This window comes from Pelodiscus sinensis, chromosome 5 (assembly GCF_052426305.1).
Source record: "Pelodiscus sinensis isolate ZL-2025 chromosome 5, ASM5242630v1, whole genome shotgun sequence".
NCBI lineage: Eukaryota > Metazoa > Chordata > Testudines > Trionychidae > Pelodiscus > Pelodiscus sinensis.
Window position 1 is genome coordinate 28326902 of NC_143056.1, and position 17654 is coordinate 28344555.

Sequence of the window (17654 nt, forward strand, 5' to 3'; positions counted from 1 at the left end):
TAGTGGAACTTTAGCAGGGAATTTAGTAGATGTGTCAAGATAGTATTCATTCCACACTCTGTCAGTGAATTGGAGAAGTACAGGCAGTCCCCGAGTTACGCGGATCCGACTTATGTTGGATCCGCACTTACAAACGGGGCTTTCTCACCCCAGAGCTCGCAGGCAGCAGGACTGCCCAGAGCGCAGCGTCTCCAGCAGACCAGGAACACCTGGAGCAAAGCCGGGGAGGTGGAGGGGTCCCGGCGCCTCTGAGGCTTTGCTCTGGCAAAGCCTCAGAGGCGCGGGACTCCGCCGCCGCTGCGGCTTTGCTCCCTGTGTCCCTGGTCTGCTGGCGACGGTCCCCAGCAGACCAGGGGCACCGGGAGCAAAGCTGCAGCGGGACCGTCTCCAGCAGACCAGGGACACCCGGAGCAAAGCCGCAGCGGCGTGGCACCTCGCCGCCACTGTGGCTTTGCTCCCCATGTCCCTGGTCTGCTGGGGGGGAGCGCAGCTAGTGCGCCCCCCCAGCAGACCAGGCTTTTGTTGTGGACCCTGGGGTAGAGCAGCTGGGGTGCTGCCGGGTTGGTCCTGCAGGGACCTACCTGGCAGCCCAGCTGTTCTGTCCCAGGCTCGAGATTCAGCCGCTGTTGAAACTGATCAGTGGCTGATTCCAGGAAGCTGGGGACAGAGCAATTCTGCCTCCAGCTTCCTGTAGTCAGCCCCTGGTCAGTTTCAGCAGCAGCTGCTGAATCTGGAGCCAGTTCCGACTTACATACAAATTCAACTTAAGAACAAACCTATAGTCCCTATCTTGTACGTAACCCGGGGACTGCCTGTAGATACATTTTATCGTTAGCATTAATGAAGTTTCTTCACACAAAGGTCATTAACTTGCCTAAAGGATTTGCATACCATCTTTAAATTAATATATTTACAAGTGAATAATACAGTTCATGGAATAAAAAATACAAATGGACAGACAAGAGTCCATTTGTAGAGTCAGTTCCTTTTGTAGCAGCTTATTATCCTAAATACGTTTTTTGTGTGTTTGTTAAAAAATTCTGGTTTTGTGTTTTCCCCTTGACAAGGGCAAATGCTACTCCAGAGTAATCATTGCTGATCTGCCACAATTTCCCTTTTAATCAATAAAAGTGGATTTAATATACATTATAGAAAGCAAATTTAATACATCTAAATTGTTAAATTTATTAAACCTGTTTGTTTTCAATGTGTTCTAATTGTTCAAGTCTTCTAAAGATTTTTTTGTTTTAAAATGTTTGCCCTGAAACTATTTGTTTAGGAGGGAATTGACTTCAGCGGCAGAAGGATTGGGCCCTTGATTATTTAGAAATCTTTACCGTGGAGTTAATATCAGACAGTTTTAACTGCTGACAGAATTTTAACCCTACTTTTATAAATAGGATGGTATTTTATTTTACTATATTTTGTGTAGAAAACATATGTTTTTAATGCTAATAATTGTATCTAGTCATAACACTGTTTTTGTTACTGTAATACAGCATCATGGTTTGGTTTTGTTGCATTTTGTTTTCTAAAGAATAATTTACATTTAAACACTGCTTACCTTATGGAAAAGTTTATATGATACTTGATGTTACTATGGTCTGCCAATTAGCCTTAGTTGTCAAACTGCTATTTTATTTCTTCTGAATTCTTTATTTGGTGCTAGATGGAAAGAATGGAGTTTTTTTGGGGGGGTTTAAATCCTAGAAATTCTGTGTGAAGTCTTCAGCAGTATTAGAAATGCCTGGCTTGATTACTGTTTACGTAGCTATTAGTCAAAATGCTTGAAAAATCCTGCTCAAGGTTTTCAGAGTTTTGAAACATATTTGAGAGCTCAATATGAGCCACCTTATTTAAAGGGGCCTGATTTTTAGATGAGAATGCTCAATACTTTCTGAAAATCAAGACCCTTTAAAATTAGTCTGTTTAGGCACCCCAAATTAAGTCCCTTGTGGAAACCTCAGCCTTTAGTTTTAATTAGAAGTGATTTTTTTATATTGCATTAAGAAGTCAAAACTGTTAGTCTATCATAGTGCTAAACTAACCTTGCAAAGGTTATGAACCAATGTTCTCATGTTTGATTGTTCTTAATGAATATTTGTTGTTCATTTTACCTTTATTAATCAGAAGCGAATGAATGAGTCCTGTTATTCTGGAAAAAAATAAAAATCTTCTTTTCCCACAGTAATGCCATCATACACTCTGGCTGCATCTAGACTGGCTTTCCGTTAAAAGCATTTGCGGAAAATCATGCCAGTCCAGAAGTAGCATAAAAGTATAGTGGTTATCTGTATTTTTTGAAGAAAAGAAAGGAGAAAAGTGTCTCTATATGAGATGGATACATGCCTTAATAAGTTATCTTGGGATATGAAATTCAAGCAGTTCTCTCTTTTACACAAGAGTGCAAAATATGCCATCCAAGTTTACACACTGCTCTATATTTTCCTGAATGTAATGGAAAATCCTTTGTAAGTAAAGCAGTAATTATGTTCCAGTTATTTCACCATAAAGCTAAATATTAAGTTTCACTTATTATTACCAAAATGAAGGTTTAAAGAAACACAGTGACTTAAAAAAAAGAAAAAAGCTGTAAATCTAATTGGGCTCAGCTAGCAATTATTTAGCAAAACAGAAAATATGCAAATGTCTTCTGAGCACTTAAAAACTAAATTTCAGACTTTCACCGTCTGTATCACCAGCCAAGAAAAGATGTTTGATTAGATTTTGAAGGACCATGTGCTGTTGCCACAGAGCTAAATATTAAAATGCAAGAAAGCAGACTACCACATGGCATGATTGATTTTTATGGGAGTTCATGCTAAAGTGTTCTCTTTTTATATTACCTTTTAGGTTACCTGGGGTGAAACAAAATTACAGTCTTGGAAACTCTGGAAAAGCTCAGTAGCAGCATTTGAGGTAAAAATGAACACACTGAAGTAATCTTTAGGATTGTCCTTTTTTGTTAACTTTACGAGAACTGATTAGGATAGAAGTTCTTATCAGGGTTTATTTTGTATTTAACTTTTCAGTAACAGTTTGTTTACAAAAATTCACTTTAGAGCTTTTTTTATTTTTCCTCCATTTGGTGTATGGTTCAGTCAATCTGGGAATGCTTACCCATTGGATGAATAAATTAAGTAACTTACGTTACTCAATCCCTTTTCTCTATGGGGATGTACGTAGTCATGGACGCACCAAATAATATATTGCTGCTTTGAGACTATCCATACTTCTGTGTTTTCAGATGTAAGTCTGTGGAGCAGCAGTTACAATGTTTGTATTAAACTAAATTCTTTGTTAAATCCTGATAGTTGCACTTATGCATTTACATATATGTATACTTTTAAAATTGAACTTTGATTTTGGACAATGCACCATCTTACCAGATATTAACTGATCAAGAAGATATTTTGCAAATAATTCAAATATTAATGTATTGACATTTTCAGAAGGCAGTAAAATACACTCAGTGCTTTTTAATTAATCGAATGTTTGTTGAGGCTTGAATTAAAATTTGCATGAAACATAATTAGAACTTTTTTTGCCTTTTTGTTTGACTTAAAAGTGAAATGAAAATAATTTTTTACAAGTGTACGCATGAAATATTGTCGTTCTTGTTGACTAGTAGCCTGTTGGTTTCCAGCAGTTGCTGCCTTTAAAATAAGATTTGTATAGTAACTTTTAAATGTCCAGATAAAACAAATCTTGTAATTTCTTTTCATTTGTTGCTAAGTCTTTTCCTTTTTTGAAATTTCATTTATTGAAATATTTTTTACTCATTTTAAAAAGTACAAATTCTGAAATGTTTACATTTGATTCTCATTATTAAACTAAAATTTTGGGGAATATTTTGTCACTTTCAGGATAGATCTTTAATACAAAATCTTACCTTGTGCTGTGTAATGATGTACATCTCTGGATGGTTTTGAGAAATTACAAAAGGGGCCTGTATGTTACTACTTTTAACCAAAATATTATTATCCATTCTTTTACAAGTTATTTGTATTTTACATTATTTACAGAGTTTTTGAGCTATTCTTTTTTTAATTTCATACTGACGTTCATTTTTATTTCATTTGATAGCAGAAGCTTGCAAATGTTGCAATTAATGTATAAACTGATAACATGATGTCAAAATGCAGTTCAAAGAACACAAACACAGAGGTCTCAGAAATTAAAACGGTAAGTCTGTGCTTTATAATATTAGAGAAACAGGTTACACACAAATATTTGTGTATCAAATGAAGCATTGACATGTTTTGAATTTCTTTAAAGGGCTAAACCTTTAGAACTATATTGCAAAGGTTTTTTAGGGTCACAATCCGGGCTAATATAAAATTATTATTTGAATAATCTGTAGTTTAATTTTATATATACACACAATTTTTACAAAATAGTATTTTCTCCATATGTTCTGACTATGCAAGAGCCAGAGCTAGCCAAAACAATTATAAATTCTTACTATTAGATTAGTCATAAACTACGAACCTTCAAAAATTTTGTGAAATGCAATATGATTAGAAATGTTTAACTTACTTTAAATTTCAGTGGTTTTTTTAAAAAAATGTAAACGTTTGTAGTGTTATGTCAACTAAAACATTATTATGCAAATGATTTAGACTAAACAAATATATCCTTTTAAAAAAGGACGGAGAAGTGGACTCTAGCCAGCGTGCCTATCAGCGTGGAAAGAAATGCAGGAAATAAGCAGCACAAAATAAGTCAGATTTGATTTAAAAGTGCTTTGTTTTAATAATAAGGCAAAAAAGTAAGGATTTGCCCTTGACTTTTAATTTTAGCTGCATATATAAATTCAGGAAAGTGAACATTGTTCAACTAAATCTTCATATGGGGAGAAAGATCTTTTTAGTGCTCTAGAACCTGGTCTGTTCCACAGCAGAAGATCCAATTAAGATTCACAACTCCAGATATGTTAATTATATAGCTGGAGTCGATGTATCTTAAATCACATTTTTCCGCTGTCCATGCACCAGGAGGTCGACAGGGACATCCTCTGAGTTTGATTTAGTGGGTCTTGTACCCTGGAAGATCGACCGTAGCAGCATCTATTTTCTGTATTGTGAAGTTGTGGCCTAGGAGATTTCACAATGTAGAGTAATGCAGATGTTTTTGTTCATTTTTTTAAGTTGCAGTAGTATGCTTCTATCTGTGCTACATCTTTAGGTAACATGGAACTGTACTCAATTAGCTGATGGGGTGAATGTGTGCGGTCCCCAATCCCTCTGACTTCTGGGAGCCAGGGCTGCTTTAACGTAATAATAATAAGGCAAAAAAAGTAAGGATTTGCACTTGACTCTTAATTTTAGCTGCCTATGTAAGCTTGAAATAGCCCCAGTGAGCAATCACTGAACCTCTGAAGCTGGGTGCTTTTGGCTATGCTGCCTCCTACTCTACCCTGATATCCCCAGTATCTCCTCTGCGCTGAGGAGGCTACAGAAGGGTTATTTGTGTAGTGCTAACTCTGAACCTTCCTGAGGAATTCTCAGTAGTCTTTTTTAGGGCAGCTTTAGAGTGCCCCTCCTTTACCAGTTTGCAGAGTGGTGCAAAAAGGCTATGTCGTGGACCGGTATCTTGCTCTGTGTGTCTTTGTTCTGCTAAAATGGGAACCTTTCTTTCTGACTCTTAAGGACACTGTTTTGATATTTTTAAAGGCCTGGTCTGCATTAGAACAGTTTGCTGGCATATCTATGTCAATTAGGAGTGTGGTTATTATTTTTAAACTGTGTATTGGCAAAAGTATACTAAGTATATGCCTTTGTGCCAGCATAAAAGCCCCTTCGCTTGGATAGTTTATTTCACTCTGAGAATTGGTATAAACTATGTCACCACAATCACTCTTTTGCTGGTGTAAGCTGCAATCTACCTTAGAGGATTTCCTGGTACAACTATCGCAACAAACATTTTCTAGTATAGACCTGACCTTAGTGTCAGTTCTTGGTCTCCTTTCTCATTAGAGATACCAACATTTTAATCCAGGATGAGGGACTTCAAAAGTCCTTAATTTGCTGAGATTAAGTTCTACATTGTTCACCATTTCAGCAGGTCAGGAAGTATCCCTCAAGAACACCAGCTGTTAACAATACTACATGGGTTATAGAAGAAGCTCTTCAGAGGCAGGTCAGTCAAATATGAGCCTCAACATAATCCTGACTTCATTAAAATTATTTGAGAGGTATCGCTGAGCAACAAAACCCAGCCTTTTATTCTCTCAGTATGCTTTTTGAGAAAGCAATATTCTGCTTAAAAGTTGTATAGGGTGTTTATAAGGATGCTATCTTTTTGCTTCACATTTTGTTATACATTAACTTAAAAATCTAAGGTTTTTTGCTTCAAGAAGTGACTTAAAAATGAGGGTAAATAATTATACCATATTTCCTGTGAATGATGCCATGGGGAAACTTGTTTCTAGAATTATTTTGAATATTTTAGCTACAGTATAGTGTCTTACTACTTTTCTTGAGTTTAAAGAAAGGAAACTTGAGATCCCAAGCTTTTCTAAGAAAAGATTGGAAGACAAAACAAAAACAAAGACTGTCTTTCTAGAATGCTTCAAGGGGATGCCAACACAGAAAAGGAGTGTCATACAATCACATTACAGAGGTTATACAAATGGGAAGGACCCATTAGGTGATCCAGTCCATATCCCAAGATCTGCTTGTTTTGACTACTTTCTAAGGGTACGTCTAAACTACATCCCTCTTTTGAAAGAGGGATGTAAATTAGACATACCGAAATTGCAAATTAAGCTGGGATTTGAATTTCTCATGTTTCATTTGCATAATCGCATCACGGCAAAACGCTATTTTGAAAGTGAAACTGCGGTCTAGACGTGGTTCTTTCGAAAAGAAAAGTCTTTTTCGAAAGATCCTGTACTTCTTTGAGGCTTTTCTAGTAGCACCTTAAAGACTAACAAAACATGTAGGTGGTATCATGAGCTTTCATGGGTGCAACCCATTTCTTCAGATGACCGGAGTATTAGAAGTGTGGATCCAAGAATAAATAAGGGAAGGGGAGTGGGGAAGAGAAACAAAAAAGAGAAAGAAGGAGGAGAGAAGGAAAAACTTTAATCTGCCTGGACACTTATTAATGAATCTACAAGTCATCTGTTATTTTAGGCCAGTTCCACAAGCTTGAATACACAATGAAGGATTGGAACTTAACTTCATTTACAAGTTTAATTCTTATGCAAATGGTATGAACAGGGAAATGGGCTGGCTTGAACACTACCTTCCACATCCTAATGACTTAACCAACCAACCAAACAATGGAGGTGCTAATTGTTTTTATCAGCCTCTTGTAACCACTTGAAACATCTACTCTTTTGTCTTTTTTTTTTCTTCTCACTTCCTTTTTTCTCTCTTCTTTCCCCCTCCTCCTCCTTCCCTTATTTATTCTTGGATCCAGACTTCTAATAATCTAGTCAACTGAAGAAGTGGTTTGTGCCCATGAAAGGTCATGAGACCATCTACGTGTTTTGTTAGTCTTTAAGGTGCTACTAGACTATTTGTTAAGTTTTTCCTGGTACAGTCTAACTCGACTACCTCTCTGAAGCTGTAGAAAGAAAGAGTCTTATTTCAATTAAAGTGAAACTTTTCCCACTCCATCTGGTTACTGTTGAGGTTTTTCCCAATGTTAGAGAGAGTCTTTCATGCAAGACTTCTACTTCTCAAGTTAAAAACAAAGTGTGCTCCCAAAGTAGGCATAAATCTTTGTTAGTATAAATAATTACAATATTCTTTTAACTTTCAGTTATTATAGTTACCAAATATATTTTGATAAAGCAAATGGAAGTAAATACATTTTAATGCAGTTTTTAAGATTAGCCACAAATGTATATGCTACTGTTTTGTTAAATATTAGTATTGTAAAGGGTATATTATGTGTAGGCCTCAAGTTTGTCAAAGAAAGGACAGCTTCTGCCTCAAAGACTTTATCCGTCAGGAAAGCAGCAAATTTAAAAGCAAATAAGTCATCAGATGTACAAAAATAGGTATAGACTCTCCAGATTTTGCAGTAGTTGGCCTGGAATGCTTCCAAGTGAATATTTTGCATTTCATGATTTAATGTTTACTTTCATCTGTTGATGCTCAAGTTCCATTACATTTTCTTCATTGATACCTACCAGACAGAACACGATATCATTTTTTATCTTTCTGGGTTTTATTTGAAATGATGTATTGGGCTGATATAGATAACTTATTTTTCTAAAAATAAGATGGTGTTTGAGTACTATAGCTAAAGATGGCAGTTAAGCAGAGAAGTTCTAATGCAGTTTTTGTACATTTGATGAATTACTTGCTTTTAAATTTGCTGCCTATCCTGACGGATTCATTCCCGGAAACACTTTTCCTCAACATCTAAGAGTGTTATTTAGAAGAGAAATAGAATCAGGAACTAACTTTAACATCACTAAGATTGTCAGATGACACAGTGGTTCAAGGTTAGTGACTGCTGAAAGAACAGAGTACTTAAAAACTATTGGATATGAAAACATCATCTGCTGATGAAAACAGAAAAATCCTAAAATATTTCTCTGATCCATGTATACAATACATTATGCACACCAAAACTATGTTAAAAATAGTTATAAAGTCAAGCACTGACAAGTAAGGAAATGCCATATATTGAATTGTATGTGCACCTTAATTCAGCTCTGTTGTGCATACTAGTTTTTCCATGGACTCCTGCTCTCATTTTGCTCACAAGAGAAATGGTGCTTACTTACTGAGCTACTACTCAATGTTTTGTTTTCTCATTTTTTGTGACCCCCTTGCCTTGTTTGCTGCATACTATTCAAATCCTGTTCTGAACACAGCATTATTAATTTTCTTGGGGTTTTCTGTGTCACTCATCTCTATAGTATCCACTAGGGATGCAAGAAGTTAACCCGGTAATTTTATTGGCCTGCTTAAAAGGTAACCAGTTAACTGCCTGTGGTGGGTTGCGCCAGCTTGACACCCTCCACCCATGGCAGGGCCGGAACCATAGCAGCCCCCATGACCCACGGGCTAGTGGTTAACCTGTTAAACAAATCTTTTAACTAGTTAACTGTAGGCGGTTTTTACATCTCTAGTATCTATAGGCTCCACAAACAAATTTATCTGAATTTAGGGGGGGGTGGTATCCCCATTGTACAGATGGGGAGCAGAGAACAGACATTAAGGTCCAAAGTTTCCACGTTTGATTCGATCCCAAACGTCAGGGCAATCCCTTCCTCTGGGTCAGGCATCCTTGAGATCCCCCTCAGAGAGAGGGGCCCCCTGCTGCTCATCCCTCCATTGTGGCATCATCTGCGGCCTTCCAGGGGATAGGCACGAAAGGTTCCTCATCCTCCTCACTGGTTGAAGCACTCGGTGAGTCTCTCCCCTCCATGCCTTCCATGGACTTGAGGTCCCACCAGGAACTCCTTTTGTCACCTTGCACAGAGTTTGGGGGCCAGGAGGAGAGGGTGTCAGAGGATTTGGGTCCCATGGTTGATATCTTATGGCCCAATACCCTTACCAGAGTGGCCTTGCTGATCAACAAGACCGTGACCAAAATCACAAAGACCCTCTGGCAAACCCTGGCCTCTATCCTGCCTATGGACAAGAAAATCAAGCAGAGGTACTTTGTGTCACAGGAGGAGAATGAGTACCTTTTTCTCCCACCTGCCTCCAGGGTCTCTGATGGTCCAGGCAGAGAACCAGAGGGAAAGGCCAGCCGGGCACTACTCCTAAAGGTAGGGATGCCAAGAAAATGGACCTCTTGGACAGAAAGGCCTATGCATCCGGGAGTCTTCAACTCTGCATAGCGAACCAGCAGGTCCTTCTGAGTCGCTATGCGTATAACACTTGGGCAACTCTGGGCAAGTTTGCTGAATTGATCTCAATCTGAGTTTAGAGCCCCACTCAGGGAAAAATTTCTGGCTATTGTTCACACACCTAATTTGGAATGTGGGCAACACCTCTTGAAGAACAAAAGTTATGGAAAGTAGCAACAGTTATTTTTCTCATCTTACATCCATGCCCATCTTTGGCAAGATCACAGTCTAATTTGAAAGCTAAGCAAAAATGCCTCTGGCCTTTAGTCGGAGGTGAGAGAGATTCCATATTTATATACAGGGCTCGACAAATAATGTAATCTACTTGCCCGTGGCGAGTAGATTACAACCTGGAAGAGCCAGCGCAGAGCGATCTGCGCATGTGCAGAGTGCAGAACCTCACGGCTGGCGAGCCCTGTATGTGTGTATATCACCTCCAGGTAAAGGCCAGAGGCATTTTTCCTTAGCTTTTAGATTAGATATATATATATATGAAAAACCCTGCTGCTGTTGAAGGTTGAGATGATGCTTCAGAAGGAGGGCTTTTTAACCCAGAGTCCCATGACATTGTTATTTCAGATGCTATTTTCTTGATGTAAGAGTGTCTGTCATTGCATGGCATTACTCATATGTTCTCATTAGAGATATCATGATGCTGTTTGTTTCACCTTAGGGTAGTGGTTGCTTCAGTATTATGACGAAAAAATTTAACTATGGTAGTTGCATTCTATCATCTTACATTTCTCCTGATTTTAATTTGCCTATGTGATGGGTTGCATCAAAGTGGTCCCCTGGGAGCTGTCACATGGTATACTGATCATGCCACTGAGACCTCCTGCCTGTCCTCTAGGGTGCCCCCTCCCCTGCTAGGCCAGAAGCTCTGGTCTCCTCAACAAAGGCACAGCTCTGGGAGACCTTACTTATTGGGTCTTGACAGCACCCAGGAATACAACCTGCAAAAGGGACCAAAACCCCAGATAAATCTGTTTTATTCCATAAGGTTAGCTCTTTATCAATGAAAGAGAGAGATGCACAGCTGTAGCTCCTCCGCAAAGTTTGATAATATACATAGTGTTTTATTAAGTATAAAAAGTAGGATTTAAGTGATTGCAAGTGAAAACAGACAGATCAAAGTAAGCTACGAAATCAAAATAAATAAAACATGCCAGTTAAGCCTAATACACTTAGAAACTTGTTGCATGCAAATTCTTACAATAGTTCTAATCTTTTTTCTCAATCTAGGCAGGCTCTTAGCTTGGTCCTGATCTTTCCTTCTGTTCTTAGATATTTCCAGCAGGCATCTTTGGTAGCAAGTGAGGGTCTCCTAGTATGTGGCAGGCTTTCATGTTGTTTGGTTTCCCACCTTTATATCCCATTTGCCAAGGTGGGAATTCTTTGTGTTCAGTTCAGATTTTTCTCACCTCAGGTGGAAAAGTATAAGATCCAAAATAGGTTCCAGCGTCAGGTGGCCTTGTCATATGTCTTGGTAGAACCAACCACAGTTTGGGTTGACAGGAAAAACAAAAAAACGAATAGTCTAGCAGCAACCTTAAAGACTAACAAAACACGTGGATGGTATATCATGAGCTTTCGTGGGTACAACCCACTTCTTCAAATGAAAGAAGTGGGTTTCATCTGAAGAAGTGGGTTGTGTCCATGAAAGCTCATAATACCAACTACATGTTTTGTTTGTCTTTAAGGTGCTGCTAGACTATTAGTTGTTTTTTAAGTTTTTCTAGTTACAGTCTAACTCGGCTACCCCTCTGAAGCTTTTGAACATGCAAGGAAAAACAAAGCCATTAATACAGATCATTGGTTTGAATACCGAGCTATTATGTTTCTGGAGTATCACTAATGTACCTCATTAGCATATTTAGAATTATAAACAGATTCACACTTAATATTTCTAACTTCAAATACGAGAATGATACATGCACAGAAATAGAATATACACATTTTAGCAGATTGTAACTTACATTATACATTTTTCCTAAACCTCTTTGAGTTTTGCATATTCATATTCAATAGACAATTTTTATAAAGGATGGGAGGAGGGGTCCTGTGACAGGATACATAATTCTTCCTTGCCCCCACCAAAAAAGACTACAGCTCTGGCAGAGAAAGGCTGCTGTACTTTAACCCTAGAAATAGCAGCATTTGAAGGCAACTTTTTCTCATGATAGGCAAAAACAACTATGTTTTTAGAACAAATGTGATGTTCACAGTCTTTTACAAACACAGGCAAAACTATTTATGGGCATGTACTTTATGCCATAAATGATAGACTTTTCCACTCTGTGTGAAATACACATTCCTTTTTGGAATTCTGTAGCTGTGTTCTTCCAAACTTTTAACTATGCCTACTTAGTTGAAACTAAAATATTAGATCCAGTCTGCCAAATTTCAGCAATGCTGTCATACTATTCCTTGGCAAATGAAGTGTGTGTCTCTTCTCTTTCATAATATGTTTTGATCTAGGGAAAAGTGCATTGGGCTGGAAGCCCAAATAGCATGAGTCTGAGTCTTTCCGTTTCCAGTAGATGGCATTAATAATTATGTGTGACTGCTAAATATAAATATTGGTATGAAAGTCTTGGGTATCCTATTCCTTGAGGTAAGTTGAAGATCCTAAAACACTGCTGAGAATAGAACTTCTATGATGAAGCAAATCTGATCAAGTAAACCAGACTACCTATCAGAATAATTAGGCCAAAGCTTCATGCTTGTCCATGCTGTCTGCTAAATGAGGCTATTCCTGCATATATCCACAAAGCACTATGTGGCACACAAGTGAATAATCCTTTTGAACTATGGAATCACATACTTTTTTCTAAAAGGTGGTGAAACAAGACTGCTGTGTTTTTGAATCCTTTGCTACACATTTTTAGGTCCTTGATACACACTTAATTCTGAAATTGTTACTTCTATATGTTTTTCACATCTCAGAACATCATTAAAATTAATGTATCTATTACACCATTACAAAATAAAAATACTGATTTGACTTGTATAAGTGTCTGGCTTCAAAATTAATATATTTCTTGCTGTAAAATATGTTGTACCATGGTACCCAGTGAGTTTCTAGTTTCCTTAATCTGACCAATACTCTGGGAAATACTTGGCGGGAAACCTGTATCACATTCTTTTGCTGGAAAAATTCTGATAAGGAAATACACGCTTATAACTGTTTGTTGTTTTCAGAATTTTAGAGAGATGAGGTGGGTAAGGTATTATTTTTATTGGATGAACTTTCTAGAATTTTATCAGCTTACTCTGTTTCCCTTAAAATGGAAGTAGCACAAATGTGTTACTTCTCATATCTTGAAACTGAATGTATTTCTGGACCTTGTAAAGATTATTAACAGAATAAAGGCCAATTCAAGAGTATGAATTTAATGTTATTCTGGGTTTCCCCTTAAAAATGTGGTTTCTCTGAGTTTCTATGACACTGGTTAATAATATGCTGTCCTCAGTATAAATATGAAATTGATATTAGATGTCTTAGTTTATCTCTTACTTATTGTTGCTATTTGTTCTGTCAATAATGGGTAAAAAAAAGAGGCTAGAACTTGCAAGAAATAAAATTCCAATAAAGGTGTTCCCAGATCAACTCATACTGAAAGCCTGTCTTTTGCTTGATGCTTTTAATAATGCATGATTTTAATGCCTTATTTTTTTTCATAGTAAGCTGTGCTGGAAAAAAAATGCAATGAAAGAAACACTGGATGAATGAATGAATGAAAATCCCTGCTTTGCAATCCCTCAGCATGGCAGGACTTCAGCTTATGACCCCTGCTTCCTCACCAATGGGTCCTTTTTTTGGACTTCCATGGCAGCAAGAAGCAATTCATGATAACATTTACACACCAAGAAAATATCAGGTATGAATGACAATATTATTTTTCATTCTGTCAGTTTATACAAGGTTAACTAGGGGCTGCATCTCCTGCTCGCTACACTCACCAACCCTCCTCTCAGCCAGAGGGGCCAAGGCCACTCTGGCCTGGATTCTTCTCCTCCCACCCCCACTGGCTGCCAGGGAGGGCCCGGCCCCAGCTCTCTTCCCCTGGCTCTTTCTTGCCCTTTCCTCCTCCACTGCTAGGGAGGAGCTGAGCTTGCCCTGGCCCCGGCTCTCCGCTACTGGGCAGGGCCGGGCCATGGTACACCAGCCCCAGCTCTCACCCCAACCTAGGGGATGCATGAGGTGGCTGGGGCGTGGGATCTCGGCCAAGGGTTTGTGTGAAGCGGCTGGGGAGGGGGCATGGCTCCTGCCACCTTGGAGCATTAGAGAGGAGGAGGCCATGTGTTGGCTTGTGGCTTCCGCCCCTCCTGGTACACCGAGTAGGGGAGAGGTTGAGCTCTCATGGCTGCCCCCACTCTCCCCAAACATTGGGGAGGGGAGAGGCTGCATAACTCCTGGGGCAGTGCTGCTCACAGCTTCCACCCTCCCCCAGCCAGAGCACGAGGGAGGGGGGCTGGGGTAATGTGCCACCCTAGCCTCACACTTACTTGGAGGGCCATGTGGGGGGAGTTCATTCGCATGTTTGCATCCCTCTGTGTACGGGCCTGGAGAGGCTGCAGCCAATAGGGCTGTGGGCGAAGAGCTCAGTCAGTGGCTATCCCATGTAGAGATTTGAGACTGCTGCTACCTTTGATCTTATGGATCTGGTCTTTTTGCTCAATTGAAGTGGGGATTGGGGGGGCTCATATTTGTAGATCTGGAAGTCATCTGCAGGAATTAAAGCAAGGAGCCCTAACTAGGGATATCACTACATGTAATAGAGATGTATTTAAACAGGTATTTACAGGATTGGCAAAGTGAGGTGCTATATAAGCCACATTGCGTTTTAAAAGCTAGAGCTGATCGCTTGTTTTCATGTTTTGAGTGAAACCTGACAATGTGCTTTATGGTCAATACATTTCTTGTTCTGTAAAGTTATTGACAGTTCTGGGAACTTAAGTTAGCTTTAAAAGTACCTTTTGGCTCATCCTCAGTTCATGGAGGTACAACTTCTGTGGACAGTTTTTGCTTTTGTTCATTATTTTTACTTACTCCATCCATTCAACTAGTGACTTTTATCATTTGCAAATCTAGGTTGAACTGCTTGAAGCAGCTTTGGATCATAATACAATAGTCTGTTTAAACACTGGCTCAGGGAAGACATTTATTGCAGTACTACTCACTAAAGAGCTGTCTTATCAGATCAGGAGAGACTTCAACAAAAATGGAAAGAGAACTGTTTTCTTGGTCAATTCAGGTAAGGAAAAAATGGGTTGGGGGTGCGTGTGTATTCGTTTATTTAAAGGAATAATTCTTAATAAAAGTTAGATAAAATTGGCAAGCTTTGATTCTGACATGCTGCACAAAATTGATGGATAGAATTACATTTATTGAGTCTGGCATACTTTTCATAAAAGGTGTAAAGGCTTTTTCGTGTCCCTTATTACATATCCTTCTTGTATTGGTTGAAAAGTTGAGTTTTTTCCCACTAGAAACTCAATTTTTTTATGTTGTTTTGCTAATTCCCAAGACCTGAATAAAAAGTGAGGGCCAGTTTACTTTGAAATGCTGTTTAACTTCTGATTTCTCTTGGTGGGGGATTAGTGGCAAACAATGAATGGAATATTGTAAGCTATTATACTTCTCTGTATGGCATTCAATCTTTGTCTTATAATTGTTTATATCTAGTTTAGTTAATTTGTTTATTTACTTTTATAATATTTTAAAGGTGTTATGAAACTCATAGTTACAGTGGCATGTACACTTAAGACTAAGGTATTTAAATTTTTTTACCATTTTTAATTGAAAATTGAAAACTTGTTTTTTAAAGCAAATCAAGTTGCTCAGCAAGTATCAGCTGTCAGAACACATTCAGATCTGAAGGTGGGGGAGTATTCAAGTTTAGAAATAATTGAATCATGGACAAAGGAAAAGTGGAATCTAGAATTTGCTAAACATGAGGTAAGATATATAATACAAACAAGTGAAAAGTTTATAGTGCAGTCAAGCTGAGGAAGAAACTTATTTTTTACCAAAACTAAATGCCCTTTTTGTGTTGGTTGAAAAATTCAACATACTTGGGGTATTTAGATCCAAACATAGAGATGCAATAATCTTGAGAGTACCATTGTGTACCTTTTGTGAAGCTGGGCTTTCAGTACTCCCTTTTTCAATCACCCTATCATCCATGTCTCTGTTGATGCAGAAGAAATTTTGAACTTCCACGATATGCTTTAGGACAGCGGTCTCCAAACTTTTTAAGCACAGATCATTTTTTCAGTTTAAGTGCAATTTAAGATCTACCACAAACCTCCACTTCTTTCCTGCCCCTTCTTTGAGGCCTTGTCCCTTCTCCACCTCTTCTCTGAGGCCTCACCTGCTTACTCCACCCATCCTCACTCACTTTCACCAGGCTGGGATAGGGGGTTGGGGTACAGGCTCTGGTCTTGGGCCAAGGGGTTTGGAGTGTGGGAGGGGTTTGGAGCTTAGCCCAGGGTGGGGGATTGGGGACCGGGAGGGATTTCAGGGTGCAAGCTTTGGGAAGGAGTTTGGGTGCAGCGGGACTCATCTCTGGGGCAGGAGGTTGAGTGTAGGAGCAGATTCAGGGCAGAGACAGCGGTTCATGAAGTAGGCTCTGGCTGGGCATCATTTAACTGAGACAGCTTCTGGGTGATGGAACAGTGGGGTTAAGGCAGGCTTACTCCTTCCCTGGCACTACACCACTCCTGAAAGCTGCTGGCATATACAGCAATGGCACCATGTGCTGCCCCTAATTTACAGGCACTGAACCCACAGCTTCTGCTGGCCTCGGTTCCCTGTTACTGTTCACTGAGAGCTGCAGGAGTGGTGTCTGCAGGCAACGACACCATATGAAGACCCCTTGCTCTGCCTTTCTCAGGGGCTGCCAGGACATGTCAGCCACTTCCAGGAGCAGCAATTGCCATATAATTACTCAAAGTATTAAATGTAAGCATAAGATAAAAATCAAAATTTATAAAATGCACAGAATAGTCAAAAACAAAAAAACAACACAATCTGCAAGCAGTAAAAGTAGTAACAACAACTCCCATGCATGTGTTGGGTCAGGAGATGAGAGTGAAGGACAGTGTGTGTTTTGAGTATGACAGACACACACACTGTGTAAGAGTGACAGAGATTTGCATTGCCAAGCTCCCTCTGTCCACTTAGCTCTGTGTGGAGATAGGATATAGGAATGGGGAGAAGAGGGACACCCTGACATCATCCCCCCCCTTCCACATCCTGCACAGCAAGCGGGCAGTTCCCAGGGGGTCAGCTCCAAGGCAGAGGGCAGGAGCAGCATGACAGTGGGTGGAGGGGCCACTGAAGGCCCAGCACTTGATAGCTTCCTGGACAAACCAGTCAAGATCACTTGTCAGAGGCTACCAGTAGATCCCTATCTTCTGGTTGGTGACCACTTCTTTAGGACCTTTTATACTATACTACTTCCTCAACTAGTTTTTAATAGCTTTCTGAATACTCATACATTGGAAATTTTGGAGGTTTCCACCTACATTCCTGCTATGCTGCACAGCTTCCTATTAAGCTCCACATAAGGGCCGAGGGCTGCAGTGGGGAGAAATGCCTCTTCCCAAATCCTGAAGCTGCTGAGGCCAGAATGGAGACCCCTGCCCCCTGCTCAGGGAGATTAGAAAAATTACAAAAACAGGAAACCCAGAAATAAAGAGGTATTTCAGCAATCTCAGTATTGATTGGGTAGAGAATGAAATGCCTGCTAGCTGCATGGAAACTTTTAAAATATACCATAATAGAGGCTCAAACTATATCTGTTCCCCAAATAATAACAACAAA

General features: G+C 39.3%; 1 protein-coding gene across 15 annotated transcripts in view; it reads left to right on the plus strand.

Moving 5' to 3' along the window:
• The window catches only part of DICER1 (dicer 1, ribonuclease III), a 108915-nt gene that overhangs the window by 24705 nt on the left and 66556 nt on the right, over nucleotides 1–17654 (plus strand). For 7 of the 15 annotated variants that reach the window (XM_075926644.2, XM_014578870.3, XM_089778365.1 and 4 more), the window contains 6 exons: nucleotides 2854–2919; nucleotides 4087–4185; nucleotides 6064–6141; nucleotides 13508–13704; nucleotides 14919–15081; nucleotides 15655–15785. In XM_075926644.2, coding sequence (XP_075782759.2) covers nucleotides 13561–13704; nucleotides 14919–15081; nucleotides 15655–15785 — 438 coding nt within the window. In that variant the 5' untranslated portion in view covers nucleotides 2854–2919; nucleotides 4087–4185; nucleotides 6064–6141; nucleotides 13508–13560. Of the gene's footprint in view, nucleotides 1–2853; nucleotides 2920–4086; nucleotides 4186–6063; nucleotides 6142–9681; nucleotides 9743–13507; nucleotides 13705–14918; nucleotides 15082–15654; nucleotides 15786–17654 lie in introns of all 15 variants that reach the window. The other 8 variants (XM_006133693.4, XM_075926650.2, XM_075926647.2 and 5 more) reach the window with 6 other exon arrangements.